Source organism: Dysidea avara, chromosome 3 (genome assembly GCF_963678975.1).
Source record: "Dysidea avara chromosome 3, odDysAvar1.4, whole genome shotgun sequence".
Classification (NCBI taxonomy): Eukaryota; Metazoa; Porifera; class Demospongiae; order Dictyoceratida; family Dysideidae; genus Dysidea; species Dysidea avara.
The window spans coordinates 10577214-10597885 of record NC_089274.1 but is presented as its reverse complement, the minus strand read 5'-3'; the positions used below and the strand labels follow the sequence as shown (position 1 = coordinate 10597885).

The 20672-nt window shown below is 37.3% G+C and overlaps 1 protein-coding gene across 2 annotated transcripts in view; it reads left to right on the top strand.

The window, feature by feature from the left end:
- Positions 1-2081: 2081 nt before the first annotated feature.
- LOC136249314 (uncharacterized) overlaps positions 2082-20672 on the top strand; it is an 86277-nt gene continuing 67686 nt past the window's right edge. For both annotated transcript variants that reach the window (XM_066041275.1, XM_066041274.1), the window contains exons 1-5: positions 2082-2326; positions 16242-16277; positions 16330-16392; positions 16598-16649; positions 17954-18105. In XM_066041275.1, coding sequence (XP_065897347.1) covers positions 2132-2326; positions 16242-16277; positions 16330-16392; positions 16598-16649; positions 17954-18105 — 498 coding nt within the window. In that variant the 5' untranslated portion in view covers positions 2082-2131. The remainder of the gene's footprint in view (positions 2327-16241; positions 16278-16329; positions 16393-16597; positions 16650-17953; positions 18106-20672) is intronic.

Genomic DNA, 20672 nt, shown 5'->3' with positions numbered 1-20672 from the left:
ACATCTAAGTAAACAACTAGGAGTATATGGTAGTTAAACCCAATACATGGTAATTAAACCCCAGTACATATATGGAAATTACACATTATAAGTTAAAAGAAGTGTAATCAAAGCAAATTGAAGCCATGCACACCATAAAATCTACAAGTTGGCATGCCCTCACAAGTTCAGCAAAATTTGAAGCCATACACACTATAAAACTACATGTTCAGCAAAAAATTGAAGCCATACTCAAGGCCATATCATTACAAAAAACTACATATTCAGCAAACAATTAAGCCATACACAACTGACATGCTTATTAACACATTGTTTATGAACTTGACTACTTGAAAGTGTGGGATAGCTAGTTAAACCCCACCTACACTCATAGGATATCTAGTTATCAACACTTCGGTTTCACCTCAGGTTGATAACAACGATATCCTACCATGGTGGAGTTTAATCAAGAGTTCATAATATTTCTATAACTGCCATGCAGTATAGCCTGTACAAATACACTGCTACAAGTTCATTTTCGATCATATGTACACCTCTAGCCTGATTCTACTGATAAGAGGGAACTGTTGATAGATGATGATTGCATGGTGTTGATAAGGTCAAACATTTCTTCTAATGCACTTATCAATTTCATCCCCTCCCCACCCCCGGGGAGGGTGGGGGAATACAGGGGATTTGACAAATCGTGGTGTCAAATTCCCCACTACTGGGGCAAAATCGGCTGTCAAATCCCCACTATGTTCCCACCCCCATAGTAAGGGATTTGACAACACCCCAAGGATGACTAAGCAAATATTTCGTGTATGCGACTAGTAATAAACCTGCCCTGTAGCTAGCTAGTAAAATTATAGCAAGTGCGATTTTATTACTTAGAAATGCAACTACCGAAAATCGGTCAGTGAATTTAACAACTGTCAATTGCCCCAGGGGTGGGGACAAGAAGCAATGTCAAATCCCCACCTGGGGTGTGGGGACGCCGGGGGGGTGGGGCATGAAATTGACAAGTGCATAAGAGAAGCCTGAGGTGTTACTTGCAGAGGTGTGTTTGCTGAATGTACTCCAGTTGGACACTCTCCCCCATATAAATATTATGAACTCTTGATTTAACTATAACTAAACTGACTGAGTCAACTGTACAGCAACAGCGACCAGTCTGGCTTTGCCCGCCCCTTCGAAAATTAAATTACTTTTCGAAGGGGTGCCAGGGCGGCTCAGCTGTACTTGCTGAGTCAGTAGATATCAATCACGTGAGTTTTAACCGAACTTGCCATCATAGATAATGTATGCGTTCCTAATGGATTGGAAACGCCCGTTAAATTATTTTCCTATCCTAGTTACGGTGCGCCAATACATTGGGAAATTTGTTGAATGGCTGTTTGGCTTTCTCTTGCTTGTTTGAAGGCCGGTTCGAAGGCGTGGACATTCCTTTTACATTGTTTATTGTGTTGCATTGTGTACTGAACAAGAACACAGTGTGTCTGTGGGTACTGGGAGAAATATTGTTTGCGACAGGTGACAATGGTAGGTACGCACCAACTAATAATTCAACAGCAGTACTATTAGCCAATTTCTCGACACCGCATTTACACAGCCAAAGAAATGTGTGATACATTGAAATAAATTTTAAGCTACAGTACTGCTCAGCTTGAGCTAAACAATAGCACAAAGTACTGCCTGTTTTCTGAAGTTTTATCGAAGCAGTGGAAATATACAGCGAAGCAGTGAATATCGAGCTAGCCTATTACACTCTACCTGCTACAAGTAGTGTAAACAGCAGCAAAGAAACAATGCTACACTTTCTGTTTCTTCAGGAAATTTGCACAACCATTTTGAAACACCATATTTCACCTTTGAACCTGAATTTTCTTACGCTGTTGTTTACTACTCTCCAGCGGCCCTATCCAGTCCAGCCTCCAATTAGTGTAGGTGGCAACTAACCCAGCTGTAAACAACAAACACTAATTTGCTGGTTACAAGAACAGTGAAATCTTCCACCTGTCCAGGCCATAAAGTTTACGCGCAGCGAAACAAGGATCGCCCATGACGTCACTATGTAAATAATATGGGCGTTTCCAATCCATGTGACATACATTATCTATGTTGCCATTCGGTGTAAGCGCGATACAGGAAAATGAGCACCGCAGAGTGGGGGTTCATATGGTTCGGTTGTGTGTCTAACAGGTTCATATCACTGATTTACGTCAACATAGTTCTGTTTGTATCTGTCAGAGGTGATTGTACTACGCAGTGTCTAGGATCGACTTACACGGCGAACCAAACAGATTTAAACACGCTCGTGATAAGGGCAAGATGTTATTCAATATGTGTAAGTGTAGAACATTTTAAATCCTTACTTAATTTATAACTACTGTGTGCTTTTATACTCTATTTTGAGGTCTTGCACAGTAATAAAATATAATAATAATAAATATAATAATAAGGATTTGTGTACATTAATACAAGCACCGCAGTAATTTTGTGTGATATCATTTGCGCCCTCTAAAGTAAAAATAAAAACATGTTAGCTAAGCGTGGCTATATATCCCGCCGCCAAAACATTTTTTATTTTAATTCCAAGCCACGTACTGAGCAGGGGCGGATCCAGGAGTTGGCAAGGGGAGGGGCACAAACATACGAAGTTGTAAGTCGTTGGGGAGAGCCAGATTTTCTAGTTCAGTGCTGCATTTTTGAAGCAGCAAATAATCACCTCTTGGTAGTGTCTCACTGTTGATTTTTGCCATTTTGGTCTTTTCAGATGGTTGTGAGGTCTTAAAAGCTGTGTTAAAGGCTCTGAGTATCTTAAACAACTGCAACACGATAATTATTTTTAGAGGTGCTTAGTGCGTACGAAGGTGCTGTGTGACAATTTCACAGCTAGTTTGACTTTGGTTTAAAGTGAATTTGTCTCGGAATTTGTAATAAATGCTAGTAAAATGTGTATATTTTCATGAGTTTCTTGGCCTGACATCAAGTTTAGTAGCCATTTTAATCCGAAGTATGGCTGGCTCCTCCACAAGGTGAGGGATGGGGGGGGGCATTTGCCCCAAATGCCCCATCCTGGATCCGCCATTGCTGAGGGGTAGGTAAAAATAGTGGACCCGGGAACCCACGGAAATCCAACTCTTCTTGGAACTTTTTACACGTCACAGTATTCTATACTTGTACTGGGTACCTCTGCAAGCAGTCTTGCATGGCCAATCCACTTTTTCCACCCTCGCGGCGTCTCACACGATGTTTACATCAATAGAAATTATAACTAAGCGCCTCTGAAAAAGTGTTTGAAGTTGACTGCATTAATTATAGGTCACTCGCTAGCTATTTTCCCAGAGTTTGTTTGTACAATGTTTCTAATTTTTAGTAGCTAGGTGACATAATAGAGTAGCATGCTCAATGTGCAGCAGGCGAACAATTACCAGCTAAGCAAGTTCCAGCAGCTCTTCATATACTTCATGATGCATTAGCACAATGTTCCTAAACTACTCTAGTAGCTAGGCGGCATAATAGACTAGTATGCTTACTGTGCAGCAGGCAGTGGCCTATAGAGTGGCTGTGGTAATTATGAGTCACTTAAGTTCCAAGCACCGCTATCACCTAATACAGTAACCCCAATATTTCATACTAGCTACTTGTAGGGAAAGTTGTAACTATTGTCCTAAAATTTCAAAAAATTAACTTACCATGTAATGGGCACTTGATCTTTTCACTGAAGCCATGTAAGTGTTGGTATTACGATTCATATGGGGGTATTATGAGTCACCATGTTCATACATCATTTCATGTTGAATTATGGTAAATGTTATGGAAACATTTGCAGTAACTCTAAAGATTGTCAAAACACCTTAGTTACGTTAGTACGTAGACTTCATGGCTTTGTCCTGCTTACTACATGGTAAGAGGTACAGGTAACTAATCTGGAAGGGCATTTCTATAGTGACATACTTTAAAGTCCTGTGTAACCTCTTAATTGGATTTGTGGTTAGCTTATAATCACTTTTTATGTAGATCTAAAGTGGTAGTGTCCCTTTCATCTTAAACATGCATGATTCAACCTATTAAATTTATTTTATGCTATGTGACCCACAATACCCCCTGACCCCAATACCCCTAGAAGGGTATTTCTATAGTGACATACTTTAAAATCCTGTGTAACCTCTTAATTGGATTTATGATTAGCTTATAATCACTTTTTATGTTGATCTAAAGTGGTAGTGTCCCTTTCATCTTAAATATGTATGATTCAACCTATTACAGGTTTTTGCAATTGAATTCGGCGACTTTGCAATTGAATTCGTCCTGTTTGCAATTGAGTTCGTCGCTTTTGCAATTGAATTCGTCCCGTTTGCAATTGAATTCGTCGGTTTTGCAATTGAGTTCGTCGCTTTTGCAATTGAATTCGTCCCGTTTGCAATTGAATTCGTCGGTTTTGCAATTGAATTCGTCGGTTTTGCAATTGAATTCGTCGGTTTTGCAATTGAATTCGTCGCTTTTGCAGTTAAATTCGTCCGTAACAAGAATGGCAGCTGGAGGAAACACGAAAACATGATGTAGCAGCTGCTACAAGAACTTGTTCAAGTACAACAGTAGTAAACAACTCTTTATAAGGCAATAATTCTTCCTCTACAGCCTATCCAGCAACATTCCAAACTCTACTACGCCATTCGCGATGGGTGTGGTCACTCGCGAGCAAGTTACAGGTTTTTGCAATTGAATTCGGCGACTTTGCAATTGAATTCGTCCCGTTTGCAATTGAGTTCGTCGCTTTTGCAATTGAATTCGTCCCGTTTGCAATTGAATTCGTCGGCTTTGCAATTGAATTCGTCCCGTTTGCAATTGAATTCGTCGGCTTTGCAATTGAATTCGTCCCGTTTGCAATTGAATTCGTCGCTTTTGCAATTGAATTCGTCGCTTTTGCAGTTAAATTCGTCCGTAACAAGAATGGCAGCTGGAGGAAACACGAAAACATGATGTAGCAGCTGCTACAAGAACTTGTTCAAGTACAACAGTAGTAAACAACTCTTTATAAGGCAATAATTCTTCCTCTACAGCCTATCCAGCAACATTCCAAACTCTACTACGCCATTCGCGATGGGTGTGGTCACTCGCGAGCAAGTTAATTAACTTGTCAGACAGCTATCAACTTCGCGTACTACCAGCTTCAATTACTTTCTAGTGTCTCAAGTGTAACTCTCCAAGGCATAAATAGTTCATCTCTTAATGAACGGGTTGGTTTCTTGGAGCCGTTTTGTTTATGACGAATTGTAATGCAAACGCGACGAATTCTATTGCAAAACCGACTAATTCAACTGCAAAACCGACGAATTCAATTGCAAAACCGACGGATTCAATTGCAAACGGGACGATTTCAATTGCAATACCGACGAATTCAATTGCAAACGGGACGAATTCAATCGCAAAGGCGACGAATTCAATTGCAAAAACCTGTAATTAACTTGTCAGACAGCTATCAACTTCGCGTACTACCAGCTCCAATTACTTTCTAGTGTCTCAAGTGTAACTCTCCAAGGCATAAATAGTTCATCTCTTAATGAACGGGTTGGTTTCTTGGAGCCGTTTTGTTTATGACGAATTGTAATGCAAACGCGACGAATTCTATTGCAAAACCGACTAATTCAACTGCAAAACCGACGAATTCAATTGCAAACGGGACGAATTCAATTGCAATACCGACGAATTCAATTGCAAACGGGACGAATTCAATCGCAAAGGCGACGAATTCAATTGCAAAAACCTGTAAATTTATTTTAAGCTATGTGACCCACAATACCCCCTGACCCATAACACCAGCACCTACTCTAAACGCAGTCAGCTTCAGACACTTTTTAGAGGCACTTATAATTTCTAATTAGTGTAAACATGGTGCGAGACACCACGAGGGGAGAAAAAGTGGATTGGCCATGCAAGACTGCTTACAGAGGTACCTAGTACAAGTATAGAATACTGTGAAGTGTAAAAAGTTCCAAGAAGAGTTGGATTTCCTTGGGTCCTTGGTCCCCAGGTCCACTGTTTTTACCTACCCGTTAGCAGTGTTGAGAAAGTTACTTTGTCAATGTAACATATTACTCTTTACTTTTGGGCAATGTGATAAGTTACAGTTACATATTACTCCAAATGAAAAGTAACTTAATATATTACATTAAGTTACTTTTGCTCTGACCATACACCTTTCTACACATGGCTTACATGTTAGTTACTGAGCTAGCATATAGTAAACACTCCTGTAAATATGGCTACTGGCTTCTTGCACCTGTGTAGAGATGTTCATTGTTTTTACCACTTCAGCCATACCTAAACATTGCTGGCAAATCACATGACCAGTTGTCTGAGGTGTGGATAATTTTATTATAGGGTATCGGGACAGTAGATTATTGCAGCTACTAAGCTGCTGAGTAACACTAATTGGTTAGTAATGGACCTGGTAATGTGTTATGACTACCATTACACATCGCTAATGAACTGTAATAGTAATGCGTTATGTAATAATACGTTACTTTCGTTACTAATATAACGAACAATGGGTCCCCTGAAAGCAACTTAAGTTATATTACTAGACTATGAACAGTAGCGTGTTATATTACTTGAAATCACAAAATATAATAACTATTACGTAACGCGTTACTTTTGTAATGCGTTATTCCCAACACTTCCCGTTAGGCAGTGCTAATTAAGTTTCTTGTATTAGCTAATGTAGTGTAAGTACACTTATTATTTGCTTCGTATGTGCTGTTTGTGTAAGGAAACATTGCAGTGTGTACGCCTTTGCATGGCCTTTGTGTAGCCTGTAGAGCTGTCTGTTGATAATACATAAATCAAGTATTATGGGGGCCAAAGTTAACCATCACTAATCAACTTGATCAACACCCATGCCGGCTCTAGCAGGGTCCCATTCATAGGGTTGTATACAATGACTCAGTGGATTGGACTACTGGAGACTCGGGTATTTATTAGCACATATTTGGGAAACTGGTTGTAGCCATTGCTACATTGTAGTGCTGCACCAATAATCGGATCAATTATCAGAATAACCATGTATCTGCTGTTTTTTTTTTTGTTTTTTTTTTAATTTTATTTATTTATTTATTTTATATGGGTATCAGATCGGCAACACTATGAAACTAGCAGCAGATACAGATAATATGTATGTATTTAGAAATGCACGCTCATGTGTACCAAATGATGTTTATACAAATGCATAGAGTTGCATTTTCCTGTATTACAATGTTGTTTTTACTGCTTCAGTATACTGTCAGCTGTTGTTGTAGCAATACTGTCAGCTGTTGTTGTAGCAATACTGCCACTATAAACAAGCTAAATTGATCCTTCGCAATCAAATTTCTAGTAAAAATTGCTACAAAATAGATATGCCGTGCTATATCAGATCAGCTACATTTATCGACTTGAAAATATTTTCCAATATTGGTTATCGGAATCTCATATTGGTGCAACATTACTACATTGAATGTAAAACATACAAGTGAACCTGTCTACTTGACACTGCTTGTTTATCTTAGGATTGTGTATGATTTGCATAACAACTCTCTCTTGGTATAATTTCCATTGTATAACTACCATTTGTCTTATCAACCATGCAGTACATGTGTATGTATATAGTGTTGTAGTAACCATGTATCCTAAATACAAGTTATAGTCATTGAGTCAGCTAATTAAGTGGTGATAGTTAGCTGTCTTGTGCCTTCTATAGCTGATACATAGCTGCAATATTGACAAGTATGGCATAGTAATGCTTTTCTTTTGTGTGTGTGTGTTTGCGGGTTTCTTTATGTGTGGGGGAGTGGTATAACTAGTCTTGTGTGCCAGACGTTTGTGTGTCTCGCATGTCAGACAGTTTGTGTGGGGGAAGAAAATAAACCATCTGGTCACCGTTGCACGCATTCTGTGATCACTGCTGGAATGTTGGTAGAGCCAATGAGATTGCTTTGTAGACTCTATGATGAAACAAACGCCAATTCTCAGTGTGATGAAGGACTCAGAATCTGGATTACAGACTGCTTTTACAAAACTTTAACAATGTCCCACACAAACTGTCTGAAAAAGTGTATCACTACCTGTATCACTCTCTTACATATTGTGATACTGCAATGTATTGATATATCATCCCATCTCTCTTGTCCACGTTGTACCTATACTGGGATGTTTGTCCTTGCAGGTAGTCCGCCAAAATGTATGAATAACACACCACATTCACCATTGTCAACTTACATTTTCAGAATCCCAGATAAGGCCATCCCAATTAATCACGTGTTTTGTGGACTTTTTACTCTCCAATTGTGAGTTGTGTCAGTATACCATTCACCATCTTCCGGTATTTGTGCTGGATTGGATGGATTACAGCATGTTGTTACTGAACTTTCATTGTATTTTAACCACATCATCATAGCTGGAGATATAAACATTGACTTACTCTCTGCTGCTACCATTACTGTTGCTTATTCCGAGCGATAATAATTTAACTCAACATATATATCGTATAATCATCTCAGAGTTACTACAACATCTGCCACTCTTATTGACCATGCAGTGGCGTAGCCGGAAAAAAATTTTTACCGAGGCAAAGTAAGTTATACATTGACGTAATTGAGAGGGTCTGCTTGTGACTCAACTGATTCACAAACACTTTCAAGCATGGGTGGTACAGCATTTGCAGGTTGATTCTCTGGTTGGATGGAAGAAATTGTTTCAAAAGACTCTGAGTACTTTTCTACATGTCATGCTCCAGCTTAGTTAATGCAACAGTATACCATGCTTCAATTATTAGACTAGTTTAATTGTACTCAACACAAAAAAAAACTGACTTACTCTGGAGATATTTTGAGTGGTCAGCCCATCCATGGACTGCAACAGAGGTCATAGTCATGCACACTATACTTTTTATTGATCCGATATGATATTTAAGTCAGAGATATCTCTTCCATGAAATAATCAACTGCATGTGTCAAGCTAGGGAGTCTGGGGGCATGCTCCTTTGAGGAAATTTTTGAAAATATATGCTTTGAAATGGCATGTGGAGGCTACTTTCATGATATACATGCATGATCAATGGGCTTTATGCAATGCCATGCAGTTAATTCATTGGAACACTTTTGAAAAGTAATTTAAAGAAAATTAACAATGTAAATGATTTAGACCAAGCAGTGTAAGAGTACTGGCTATAATTTACACTGAATGCTCTATTAGAGTATATTACGATGACTGCTATATTAGAGTATCTCTATCTTTTTCCGAATACAAATTCAAGTAGCTGAAAAGTGGTCCAGGACTGTGTCACCATGGGCTCCGGCCTGCTTAGTACTACAGCCATAGATCTATTGTGTGTGGTACAGTAATGCTGTATAGTAACATTTGAGTAGAATATTCAAGGTGCCAAAACTCAGGCCTGCTCAGTGCTCAGCCTGAATTGTTGAGCATTTTTTTTACCGAGGCAGCTGCCTCGGTTGCCTCAATGGTAGCTATGCCACTGCCATGTCTTTACTACTCCCAATATTTAGGTCAATTCTGTACATCAATCAATTGGTATGAGTGACCACTTGATGCAATTCTTGGATTCTGACGTGTAAAGTGCTTATATTTACCCGATGATGTGATTAGAGCATGCCTTGTTTCTACTCCATGGCATGTTATGGATGTCTTTGATGATCTAGATGATATGTGGCACTTTTATTAGTCCTGTCTGTTTAGTGTGCCATACAAACTGCTTAAGAACAGGCTAAAGATATCTATTCATGGAGCAAAACTTCATTACTTACAAACACTACTGGTAAAACAGTTAAAGTCCATTCAACATCTATCCAGCCAGCTATGGAGTAGTGTCAATAATATTATAGGTAGACCTAAGACTTGTGATTCTGGTATAGGCAGTTCTATTTCTCCATTTCTCTTGACAAACTGTTGGTTTCTGAAGCTCACCAGACAGCTGAACAATTTAAGACTCCATCTACTTCAAATTTTCTGCGATTTGCTCTGAATACTGTATACCATATGCTCCAGCACCTTAACATCTGTAAGTCTACTGGACCAAATAGTCACTCAGCACGTTTTCAAAGAAAGTCTAAACTGAGATTACTGAGCTTCCAACTAAACTATATAGTGCATCCTTACATTGTGGATCGAGCTATGTTGTAGTTGTCTATAAATCTGGTTGTAGAGATGATCCATGCAAAAACAGCCAAGCTGTGAAAAAATGGTGCGGCCTTAAAATCCTGGGTGAGAAAAGTTGCTAAATCAAAGGTGGCAGCCAAGAAATGGCTGCAATGATGTTAATGCTAATAAATTTTAACAATGTACACAGCCATTATTAATTTTTTAAACATTAACATCATTACAGCCATTTCTTGGCCATCACCTTTGATTTCACAACTTTTTTCACCCAGGATTTTTAAAGCCACACCATTTTTCACACCATGGCTGTTTTCTTGTGAATTTTACTTTTTGTACTTTATAAGGCCCCAAAACTAGCCTATGGCTGACTTTGAGGTTTGTTTTTGCTCACATATCTTCTTTTCTATGTAGATACAATGATGATTATTGAAGACAGACTTATTAATGTACTGGCATTGGTACCTGCCCTACATGCAGGGATCACTTTATAATAACAACCAAGCATTAAACATCAGTGCCATTCATGCCCTGCAGCATGCATGGTGGTAACATTTTTAATACCAACATCTTGCCAAAATCATGGGAAGCACGCAGGTACCCCTGAACCTGCAGAATTGCAGTAGCTAAGCTACTGTAGTAATATGTATGCTTATAGCACATAGGTGTGAACAATGTGGACATCATTTGATAAAAGATTGACCACAAAAGACATTATTTATTGGTACCTGCCCTATTGGTGCCTGCCCCATATTGCGCATTATATTGTGGGCATGCACATCATGTAAGGAAACGATGCATTAAAATTCATGTAACTATGTTGCATGTATAATGAATGTCACTTTTAAAGACCATTAAATACCATTAGGCCATCCTGCAAGTACACTGGAATGATGTGAGCATATAAACAGGAAAGATGTGTGTAGCTACATAAGCAAATACAACTGTAATATTGTACTACCTGTCCATACCTATAATATTATGTCTACCACACAGGCGAAAACTACATATTATGTGATATTAGTATATATAGTACCTGTCATGTATGCCATACATATGACATTTAACTTACTGACAACAAAAAGAAACTACATAATGTAGGGTGCAGTATATGCCTACAGTGCAGGCTGAGCTTTATATGTTAACAATACTACAACATTCCCTCCTGTTCCCTTTACTACACTACAACCTATTGTCATCATCTCTAACCTCCACAATCCCTACATTTACAGTACTGTATGAGTAAGCTACCACTGACTTTTATCACCTATTGTCATCACTTTTGTGCAGTAAATTAGCTACCACAAACTAATATCAACCAATACAATGGAACCTGTTAATCAGGACACTTGAAAATAAGGACACCTACATAATCTGGACACTTGGTAATGCTCCTAAAGTATCCCTTAGCATGTAACTGAACTGAAAATTCAGGAAACCTTGATAATCAGGACACTTTTGGTCAGTCCCTAATACACAGCCTTCACTGTAGAGTGAGAAAAACCTGTTACCAAAAAGGCTGCCAAAATGAAAAAAAAAGTTGTAGCAAAAAAGTTGGTGAAGAAAAGTTGTAACCAAAAGGTTTGGAGAAAGAAAAAAGAAGTGATACAACTGGGATTTGAAACCCATCCTACCAGTTTCCAGCCTAACGCTCTACGACATGGATTAAATGTCACTTGTGGTAACAGAGTCTTTAAAAGTTGTTTATAAAGGCATGCTTAAGTTGAATGGAATAGGTGTTTACTTGTGGTTTGCATGCAGTTTACAGAAAGAATTCGAGCAAATTTTTGTCTGCACCCTTGCACTAATCGCGCTGTAAATGATGAACGACGGCGGTTAGAAGCTTCATTTAAAAGCGAGGTAATTCTTAGATGATGAGCACTTAGTTTGGCACAAAAATGCTCTGATACGTGCATCAGCTAGCGAGAAAATCGTTGGACGTCATCGGAATTGTAGACGGACAGACGGCTTTTCAGCTTTATATGTATAGATTTCATTGCATGATAAAATTTTATATTTGATAATATTATTGTAATACTCTAATAGAGTGCACATTTTTTGAGGACTTCTAATGGAACATACATAGAATGTTCTAGAACAATCTAGTACTTCTATTGGTAGATCTATGAATATACAAATATTTGATTATAAGCAGATTTCAACTAGAAATTTCATTTATAAAACAGAAATTAAGTGAGGTGATCAGTCAAGGTAGCAGTGGTTCAGTGGTTAAGGATGCAGGTGTTAGGTATGGAGGTCCCTGGTTCAAACTCTGGTAAGTTTGTTTTTGTTTTTTTAATGCTTTTTGCACACTTTTTTACCCCTGGTGACTGCTATATTAGTGTATCTTGATCCCACGATTTTACACTTGCTTGGTTTTACTTTATAACTTTGTTTCTGTAACTCTATTACTATTCAAACTATCAAAAGGCACTGCTATGATGATCTGCCTATCTACACACCAATTTTCAAGTTATTTCTATTCTCAGTTTACCCTGTAGCCGTGACAGAAGTTTGATCTTTTTTTACGTAAATAAATGCTCCCAACTCCTTGAATATTCCTCAGATTCACAACAAACTTGGTACATGAATCCACTGTTACATGCTCTTCATTTGTGCCAAAGATCAAGGCAATCGAGGTACATGTTTGCATTTTATAACAATTTTTGCGAAGTGCGAAAAGAAATCGAAGCACCCGTATGGCATAAGAAGAAAAAAAAAATTAAAACAAAACTTGCCCGTATCTCTCAAATGGCTGTTGCGAATCTAATCATATTTGCTGTGTAGTGTACTCTACTTGGGGGACAGTTATAATGTGAAAATGATGTGGTTTGGAGAAGGGGCCATGGAGCTATGCACACATGAAAAAGCTGTTTTCTTTTTCCTATTAATATACTCACGATGTGGTCGCCGACTTTCTTGGCCGCATGACACACTACTGTGTGTCTTGATCTTCAAACTTCAGAGTGATTTCTGTTGTCCCCATTCTTGCTAAGATACTAGAGAAACTAGTTGCCTCCCAACTAAGTATTTATTTTGAGCAGTTCCAACTCCTGAGTTAATAGCACATATCGTGCAGATAGATCTACTGACAAGATTCTCTTATTTGCAATGGACTCAATCACACTTTGAATGCTGGCAAGTAGTATGTTCTGTTTTTCTGGATCTCAGAAAAACACTCGACTTACTAGATCATGTGACTTAGGTATTTGTGACATTAAACTGACCTAGTTCACCGATTATCTTTCTCATTGTATGCAACATGGCCAACATAAGGACATGATGTCATCTTGGTCTTCTGTAAAGGGTGGCATTCTACAGGGTCATGCACTTGGCCCATTACTATTTCTTGTGTATACATCAATGAGATGCCATTGCTAGTCACACATAGCAGTTTACTACAGTCTGATGACACTACATTAATATGTTCTGGTGAATATCATAAAGCTGTGAATTATTTTCGACAGACATTTTAAAATGGGATCCTCAGTTGAGTAGTGTGTGAATGAAAGCAAAGCAGTAAAAGCAATAAAAGCAGTAAAATGAAATTTAATGTTGTTAAGTCAAGTGTTATGTGGTTTGGGGTACATGGATGAGAGTGTGCTGATGCTCCTGCAGTTTCTTTGGATGGTGTTTCTTTGAAGGCTGTTACAAAACAGAAATATTTGGGACTGGTGATTGATTACAAACTTACATGGAAATTTCAAAGTCTGCAAGAATATGGCTTACTATCTGTAAGTGTCATCACTGAGAAGGAGCTTCCTGTACATATTTTACAGATGCTGGAGGACTCCTTGGTTTTCTCACAATTGAATTATGCTCTGCCTGTGTGGGGTCCTCCATTCAGTCAGCATTTGATTAGTTGGCTGCACCATATTCACAATAGAGCTGTCAATATTGTGCTTGGTTTGCGAAAACATGATTGTGTTTCTGTCCAGCATTCCAGACTTGGATGGCTACCATTTAAATCTACCATTCAATACCCAAACCTATACTTACAATGCATAAGTAGTTTCTTAAGGATCGCTGCTTATTATTGAATCCAAATATTCAGTTTGGCACTCAACACCGATATTGTACTAGAACTTTGCCTAGTTTGCCAGCATTTATTATCTTCTTCAAAGAATTTTTTAGAGGAAAGGCAACTACATGGTGGAATAGTCTTCTGGTCAATTTAGCAGAATCTACTCCATTTGATTTTATGAACAGTTTGTTTGATTTTTTGATCACTAATTAAATTGATTTTCGTGTAATTTCTTCATTGTATACATGTTAGTTGTATTGTTTTTGTTTGTTTGTTTCCTCTTTTTTGTATATCATTTTGTTTATGTACTTGTAATCATTGTTGTAGTTGTGTAATTGTATATGTATACTCCAGCATGGAAGAAAGGCTAGTCCAAAGTCTGCGAGTATAATTAATATTCATTGGGAGAATTCTGTATAACAAGAAGTGAAAATGGATGGAAGAACTTTTTGAGAGAGGAGAGATGACAAGTTTGTAGTGTAGCAAAGCTGTCCTCGCAGTGTGTGTAATAACTATCTTGTGGTCCAAATAGGATTAGCGGATTGAGAACCAAGAGGGCTTACTGTTATTGTAATAGTAATGAAACATGGCCTTTGAACTTATTTAATTTGAACAGGCAACCAGTTTAATTGACAATAAAGCCCTGAAACATGATCATATTTCCTTAAACATCAGTAATACAAATGCTCCTATTTTACAATCATTGTAGATGTGCTAACTGTGACTAAGGCATTGAAAGATTCAACTGACATCTAAAGAATATCAAATGATAAAGATTTCCAGTGGAGGCTAAGTAATATGCAGCCACAAGTGGTACTTCTAATCATGATGAATCTACTAGCTGGTTTTGTATTATCGTATGTAAAACCTGGTTGTCTAGTGGTTGTATTCGGCTTTTCCTGACTATACCATGAGGTTAAGCAAAAAATCAATCAATCTTTTTCCCTTCTCTTTACTACTACATATTGTACTGTTTGCTTGGGCTTGTCTACTTTTACTGGATAAATTAAACTGAAGTGTTATACATCATCTTTCAAATTGGTCTAATCGTCTATAGTTAGCAGCTCCAGTGTAGTACACTTGCACAACCACCATCATTATCTGTTGTCATCTTCAAGATAAAATCTTTGTCATCATGTAATGTCATGGACACAGCACTCCATTGCACTGTTTAAACTTCACAAACTGAGAATTTTTTAACAACAGGTATCAAATGCCAGGGCTAAACAGAACTAAAATTACAGGTGTGATGACTTGGATGCTCTGGTACAGCCACAAGAGACCGTCGCATGATGGTTGCATGGCTTCTCATATTTTGTGTGTATGTAGCAATAGTAAACTGAATTTTTTGATCTGAGCTACTTGACTACAAAGTGTGGAGGCCAAAACTCACTTTTACAAATAGTGTAAGGGCCATGCCCTTTCCTCAGTTCCAATTCTCCTGAATACTGTAATGTACATTTTGATCTTCGTGATGATACTGTAGTAGTCAAAAACTAAGTCACGATATGTATTTAAGTACTAATTGTTGATATTCCATCTAGTCCAGAAAAACTAAGTAACTTTATAATCTGTCTTCTTGTAAATGCCAAAGTGCTAAAACAGCTCCACTAAAGTGAAGGACCAGGAGCATAAACTGTCTAGTCATAGTACATTCAATTAAATCTCTTTGTGCCATATTTAAATCTCCAACTATATATATTATATATTATAAAATAACTTGTCATGTGGGTGAATGCAACAAAATGTTGGCTCAGCAAGTGCTATGAGTAGCCAATAAAATGTGAAATGTTATAACTAGCTGGCTACAAAGGTTGACAGGTTAAATTACGCTGCTTTAATATCAGGTCAATGATATAAAAGATGGTGATTGGTTTTTAAAGACAAATTTGATCACTAAAGCCATTGAAGCTTTATGTATGTTCTTTTGTACTGTGATGTGTCAGAGTTTGAGTTGAATTAATCCATTAAGTACATGCATGAATTAAAGTTGACAATCTAATGCTTGTAATAGATACATAATACAAGCTACATAATCACCAATATTATTATGCTAATTTTTATTGTATTTGTATATTCTATATAGGCAGTTATGCAGACAGATATAGTGGATATAATGAAGGTAATTATACATACTTGTTAATTTTTAGCATTAAATGATCATAAACACACAGTGCTTCCGCAGCTGTACTTTTACTGCATCAAGTGAAGTAAATCAGACAGCATCTCAGCATTGTGTAAGTTGTGATTTCATGTTTAATACTAAGTGTGGGTGGGCATGTCAAGTATTTCTTCACCACATAGTGTAGATTGGATTCGTAAGATAGACATTGTATAGTTCCTGAGGCTATTTTTTCCATTAAAATTATGAGCAGGGACAAAATAATATGATTTAGTCTTAATTACTAGCATGTTTGGTATTGGTTTTTTGTCATATTTCAGGAAAATTCATCAGCATGTATTGACGGCTTTAATGCTCTGCAAAATGCTACAGGTTAGAATACATGTTATTGTGTATTACAGTATGTATGTATTAGTGTTTTTATTAATGCTTTTGTTTTAATTTTGCTACCTATATTACGTAAAGCTGAAATACTGTCTGTGTGTCTGTCTGTATTTCTTGCTGACTTAATCCCCAAACATCAGGCCCATTGTTTACAGCACATGTATAGATTGTCTAGTTGCTCTTAAAAGTATAACACAGTCATAGGTGGGCAGCTTATTCCATAGTGTTTCTTTGCCTGTGCATCTGTCTTGTGTGTTACATATTAGCAAATTGAAGCAATACAGTAGGTATTCCCATGGCTATAAATCACAATGTAAACCACCTGGACGTGTTCACAGAAAATGAAGGTATGTAATGTTTACAATAGAGCTGGTATTGCTACTAGTTATGCGCTAAAGAGGCAGCATGAAAGTGCTGATGCGACTCAAATGTGGCAAACATTTTACTTAGAACTACACAAATACTCAGAGGGGTCAACAATTATTTACATACTTAATATATAGTTATACCAGGGATTTGCTCGATATATGCACAAGCCAGAGGTGGCAGGCCCAAGGACACAGGTATATATTATTAGGCTGGTCACAGTATATGATCAATATTCAGATGCTATTGTTTGAACAAAATGAGGCTTGTCTTTTCAAATATTAGGTGAACACGCCCAAGTGGTATATAGGTTTAAAGCATGGGTGGCTGGGCTATATTATATGAAAAGCATTAATCATATGCTATTAAGGCTGCTTTTCTAAAGAGATGATTGTAGGTTTCGATAATTTTTGTAGTACCATTTCCAGTCATCTAACCCTGTTACAGGACCCTAAGTGGGTCATTTCACTAAAGTAAGTTATTAAACTGCAAACTTTAAAATAGTAATAAAATTTTATGGACTATACGACTGGTTTTGTCAGACCAAATCACATATATGCATTGACAACCGAAAAACCTAACTGGCCTCTGAATAGTGTAATCCAAAATGGCCATGTCATCTATCATGATAGACAAACTATCAAAACAATTAGAAATTGGTTTTATGTATAATTTGTGGTATAAAGCAGTTGTTATGTTACCTTAGCAGTGCTTAGTAACATAATAAAAATGCACATTAATTAATTAATTATGAATTTCATGAAATTCTAAATTAATTGTTAGTATTGTGCATAAATAGTACCATTGTATGTATTTTTGTAAGCTAAATTTTATATATTGCTCTATTTAGCAAGTGGTACTATTAACTGGGTAGCTGCATGGTTTTTAGAAAATCAACTTGGTTATGCCAACTTGTTTTTTTTTAGGTAATCCTCCCCCCGCTCCATTAGATGGGGCTACATACAGTGCAGTACGACCAGGGATATACGGCATAACTGGGGCTGTCAACAATGGCAACATAAGCTACATTGTAAAACTCACTACTGATGCAACAAATACTACTTCATATTTTTGGCAGGTATGTAAATTCTTACTAGATGAATTTTAAAAATGGAAATTAGAAAGGGAATAAGGGACCGCTGAAAAAAGCCACTAAATAATGTAAACCACAATTTATTATGACTCACTCTTTCTAAATTTTAACTACATTCATACTTTCCAATTGAGTCAAAATAGGGATTTGTGGTTTACATTACCATCCCAGTGATGTTTTGTGGCTTTTTCAGCAATCCCTCTCCCCTTTAGAAATTTCCATTTTTTAATTCATCTAGTTTGTATAGTTTTTATTCATATAGTAATTGTTTTAGATGATTTGCATCTTTAGACTACATACAGCCAATGAAATTGCAATGGTCATGTGCAGATCTATAGAGTCTCATGATTCCAATTCGAGAAGAGAACATGGAGTTACATATGCATGAAAATTGCATTTTCATCCTATGAATATACTCACAATGTGGCATGTTGACTTTCTTGGCAGCACGACACACTACCATGTGTTTTGATCATAGCCTTTGACCTTATGGTATTATGGCTTTATGGTATTATGGCCTTTGTAACATGAGTTGTGATATCTTTCGTTATCAACTCTATTCAATCACTGCACTTGGTTTATGTCAATTATCGATTGTAGATTTATAAAAATGTGTGGGAAATGGTTGCAGCAGTTGTCAGCACTCAACTTGTTCCTTTTAGTATAGAGATCAGTTAGGCTGTCCTTTGGCAGAGTCACTTGTGATAATGGACCACTGACTGTTGAATTTTGTGATGGATTATTCTGTTGGGAAGTTTTCCACCTCCATGGTTCTCCAAAAATAACTTGATGTTTTCCTTCAGCTTGCTCTCTACTATTGTGTGATGATTACACTGTACTCCAGGCCCTGTGAAATGTCCTACCGAATTTCCATGTGGAATTTACATTCAAAACTGAAATAGTAACTCTAATAATCCATAGACTGTATCAGGAGCTCATCAAGTTCATTGTCCTCTAGACTAAATGAGCTCCTGCTGCTATGTGGCTCATGTGATAAGTGGATACATGCAATTATTTGGTGTGCAAGGATCACACCAACAACATACAATGAGCATCAATCCTAAACTGATTTTGCATGGGTTTTCCCTTGCTTGTTTGTTTGCACTACTATACCACAGGCAATTGAGTTTTCATTCAGAAATTGATTGTGGGCCTTCCACCCTTGATGTCTCCAGGAGGTATTCACCATAATGTAGTATGTCAGGTTTTTAAATTTTTGTTTACATTCACTGAAAAGACCCATTTATCCATCTCAACCTTCCAGGATTTTGTATGTTAAATCATATATTTTACAACCCGAGCAATCTGATGCATGTAAAGATATAGCAAAGAACTGCTCAGTGTTAAAAATGTTACCTACTGTTTTGCTACATACAAGTCACATTATTTTACTTTAGCACTCACCATCAACATACCCAACTACTGTTTTGAGTGACTTGTATTATCACTTACTGATTATGCTAAACACTAAAATAATTAAAAATTGCTGGTGAACTCAGAATTAACCTGTTAGCGGACTCTGCATTAAAGGCTCATTACCTTAGTATTTTGCCTGTGTTCCAGCTACTCACAGAACCAAGTTATGTTACTAGGCAATAGTTCTATTCTGATTGACCAAACCATCACTACTAAGCAAACCCTTATTTTAAGGATGATGTAAGCATGTGGATGCAGCTACTGCTTTGAGTGACTTGTATTGTAAGTGATCGTCACATTCAAGTAGATAATTGTGATTATTTACCAATACAGATTTCACCAAGAGTATGTCAAATTCATACATTTAGGAAGTATAATTGGGATTGCTTTTACATTCTACTCCTTGGCATGTCATATCTATTTCTGATGACATTAATGACAAGTGGAGTTCTTTTTTATGGTATTCTCATTGAGTGTCTTGACACCTTCATCCCACTTAAAGCAATCATGTCTAAAAATCAAAATGATGTACATTTAAGTTCAAAGACAGCTAAAAGAACCTTTGAAAAGACCAATTTGGATGAGGATCTGACAACACACAGGAAACATAAGAATGAACCTGCATGTCTGGTTTACTTGGTGTTTTCGATCTCTATACCAATATCTTCACCTAGAATCACTGCACAAATGTATTCTCACAAGAAAGCTGGAGTAACTCCTTTAGCCTCATTGGACTCAATCAATGAACTTTTTCGAACTGTTGCAATTTCTAACAACCATGAAGCTGCTAATCAAGATACATGGTAGTGCGCGTGCTGCCAAGAAAGCCGGCGTGCCACACAGTGAGTATATTTACAGGAAGAAACAAAACGTGATGTTCATGCATACGTAGCTCCATGCTTCCTTCTCGAATTGGGATTCATTATTATATCGCAAACACCTTCAGCACCCTACATACCAAATTTAAGCAAGATTGTCTAATGCAATCATAAAATATTAACATAGATTCTTTGGTGTATCAGTAGGTATTTTTCTGTATTGGTAGAGCACTAGTTTGCCTTATATCATTGTCATTGCATCTGTAGATAAGAACTGTTACAATGATTTGTGTAAAAACAAACCTCAAAGCCAGTTTA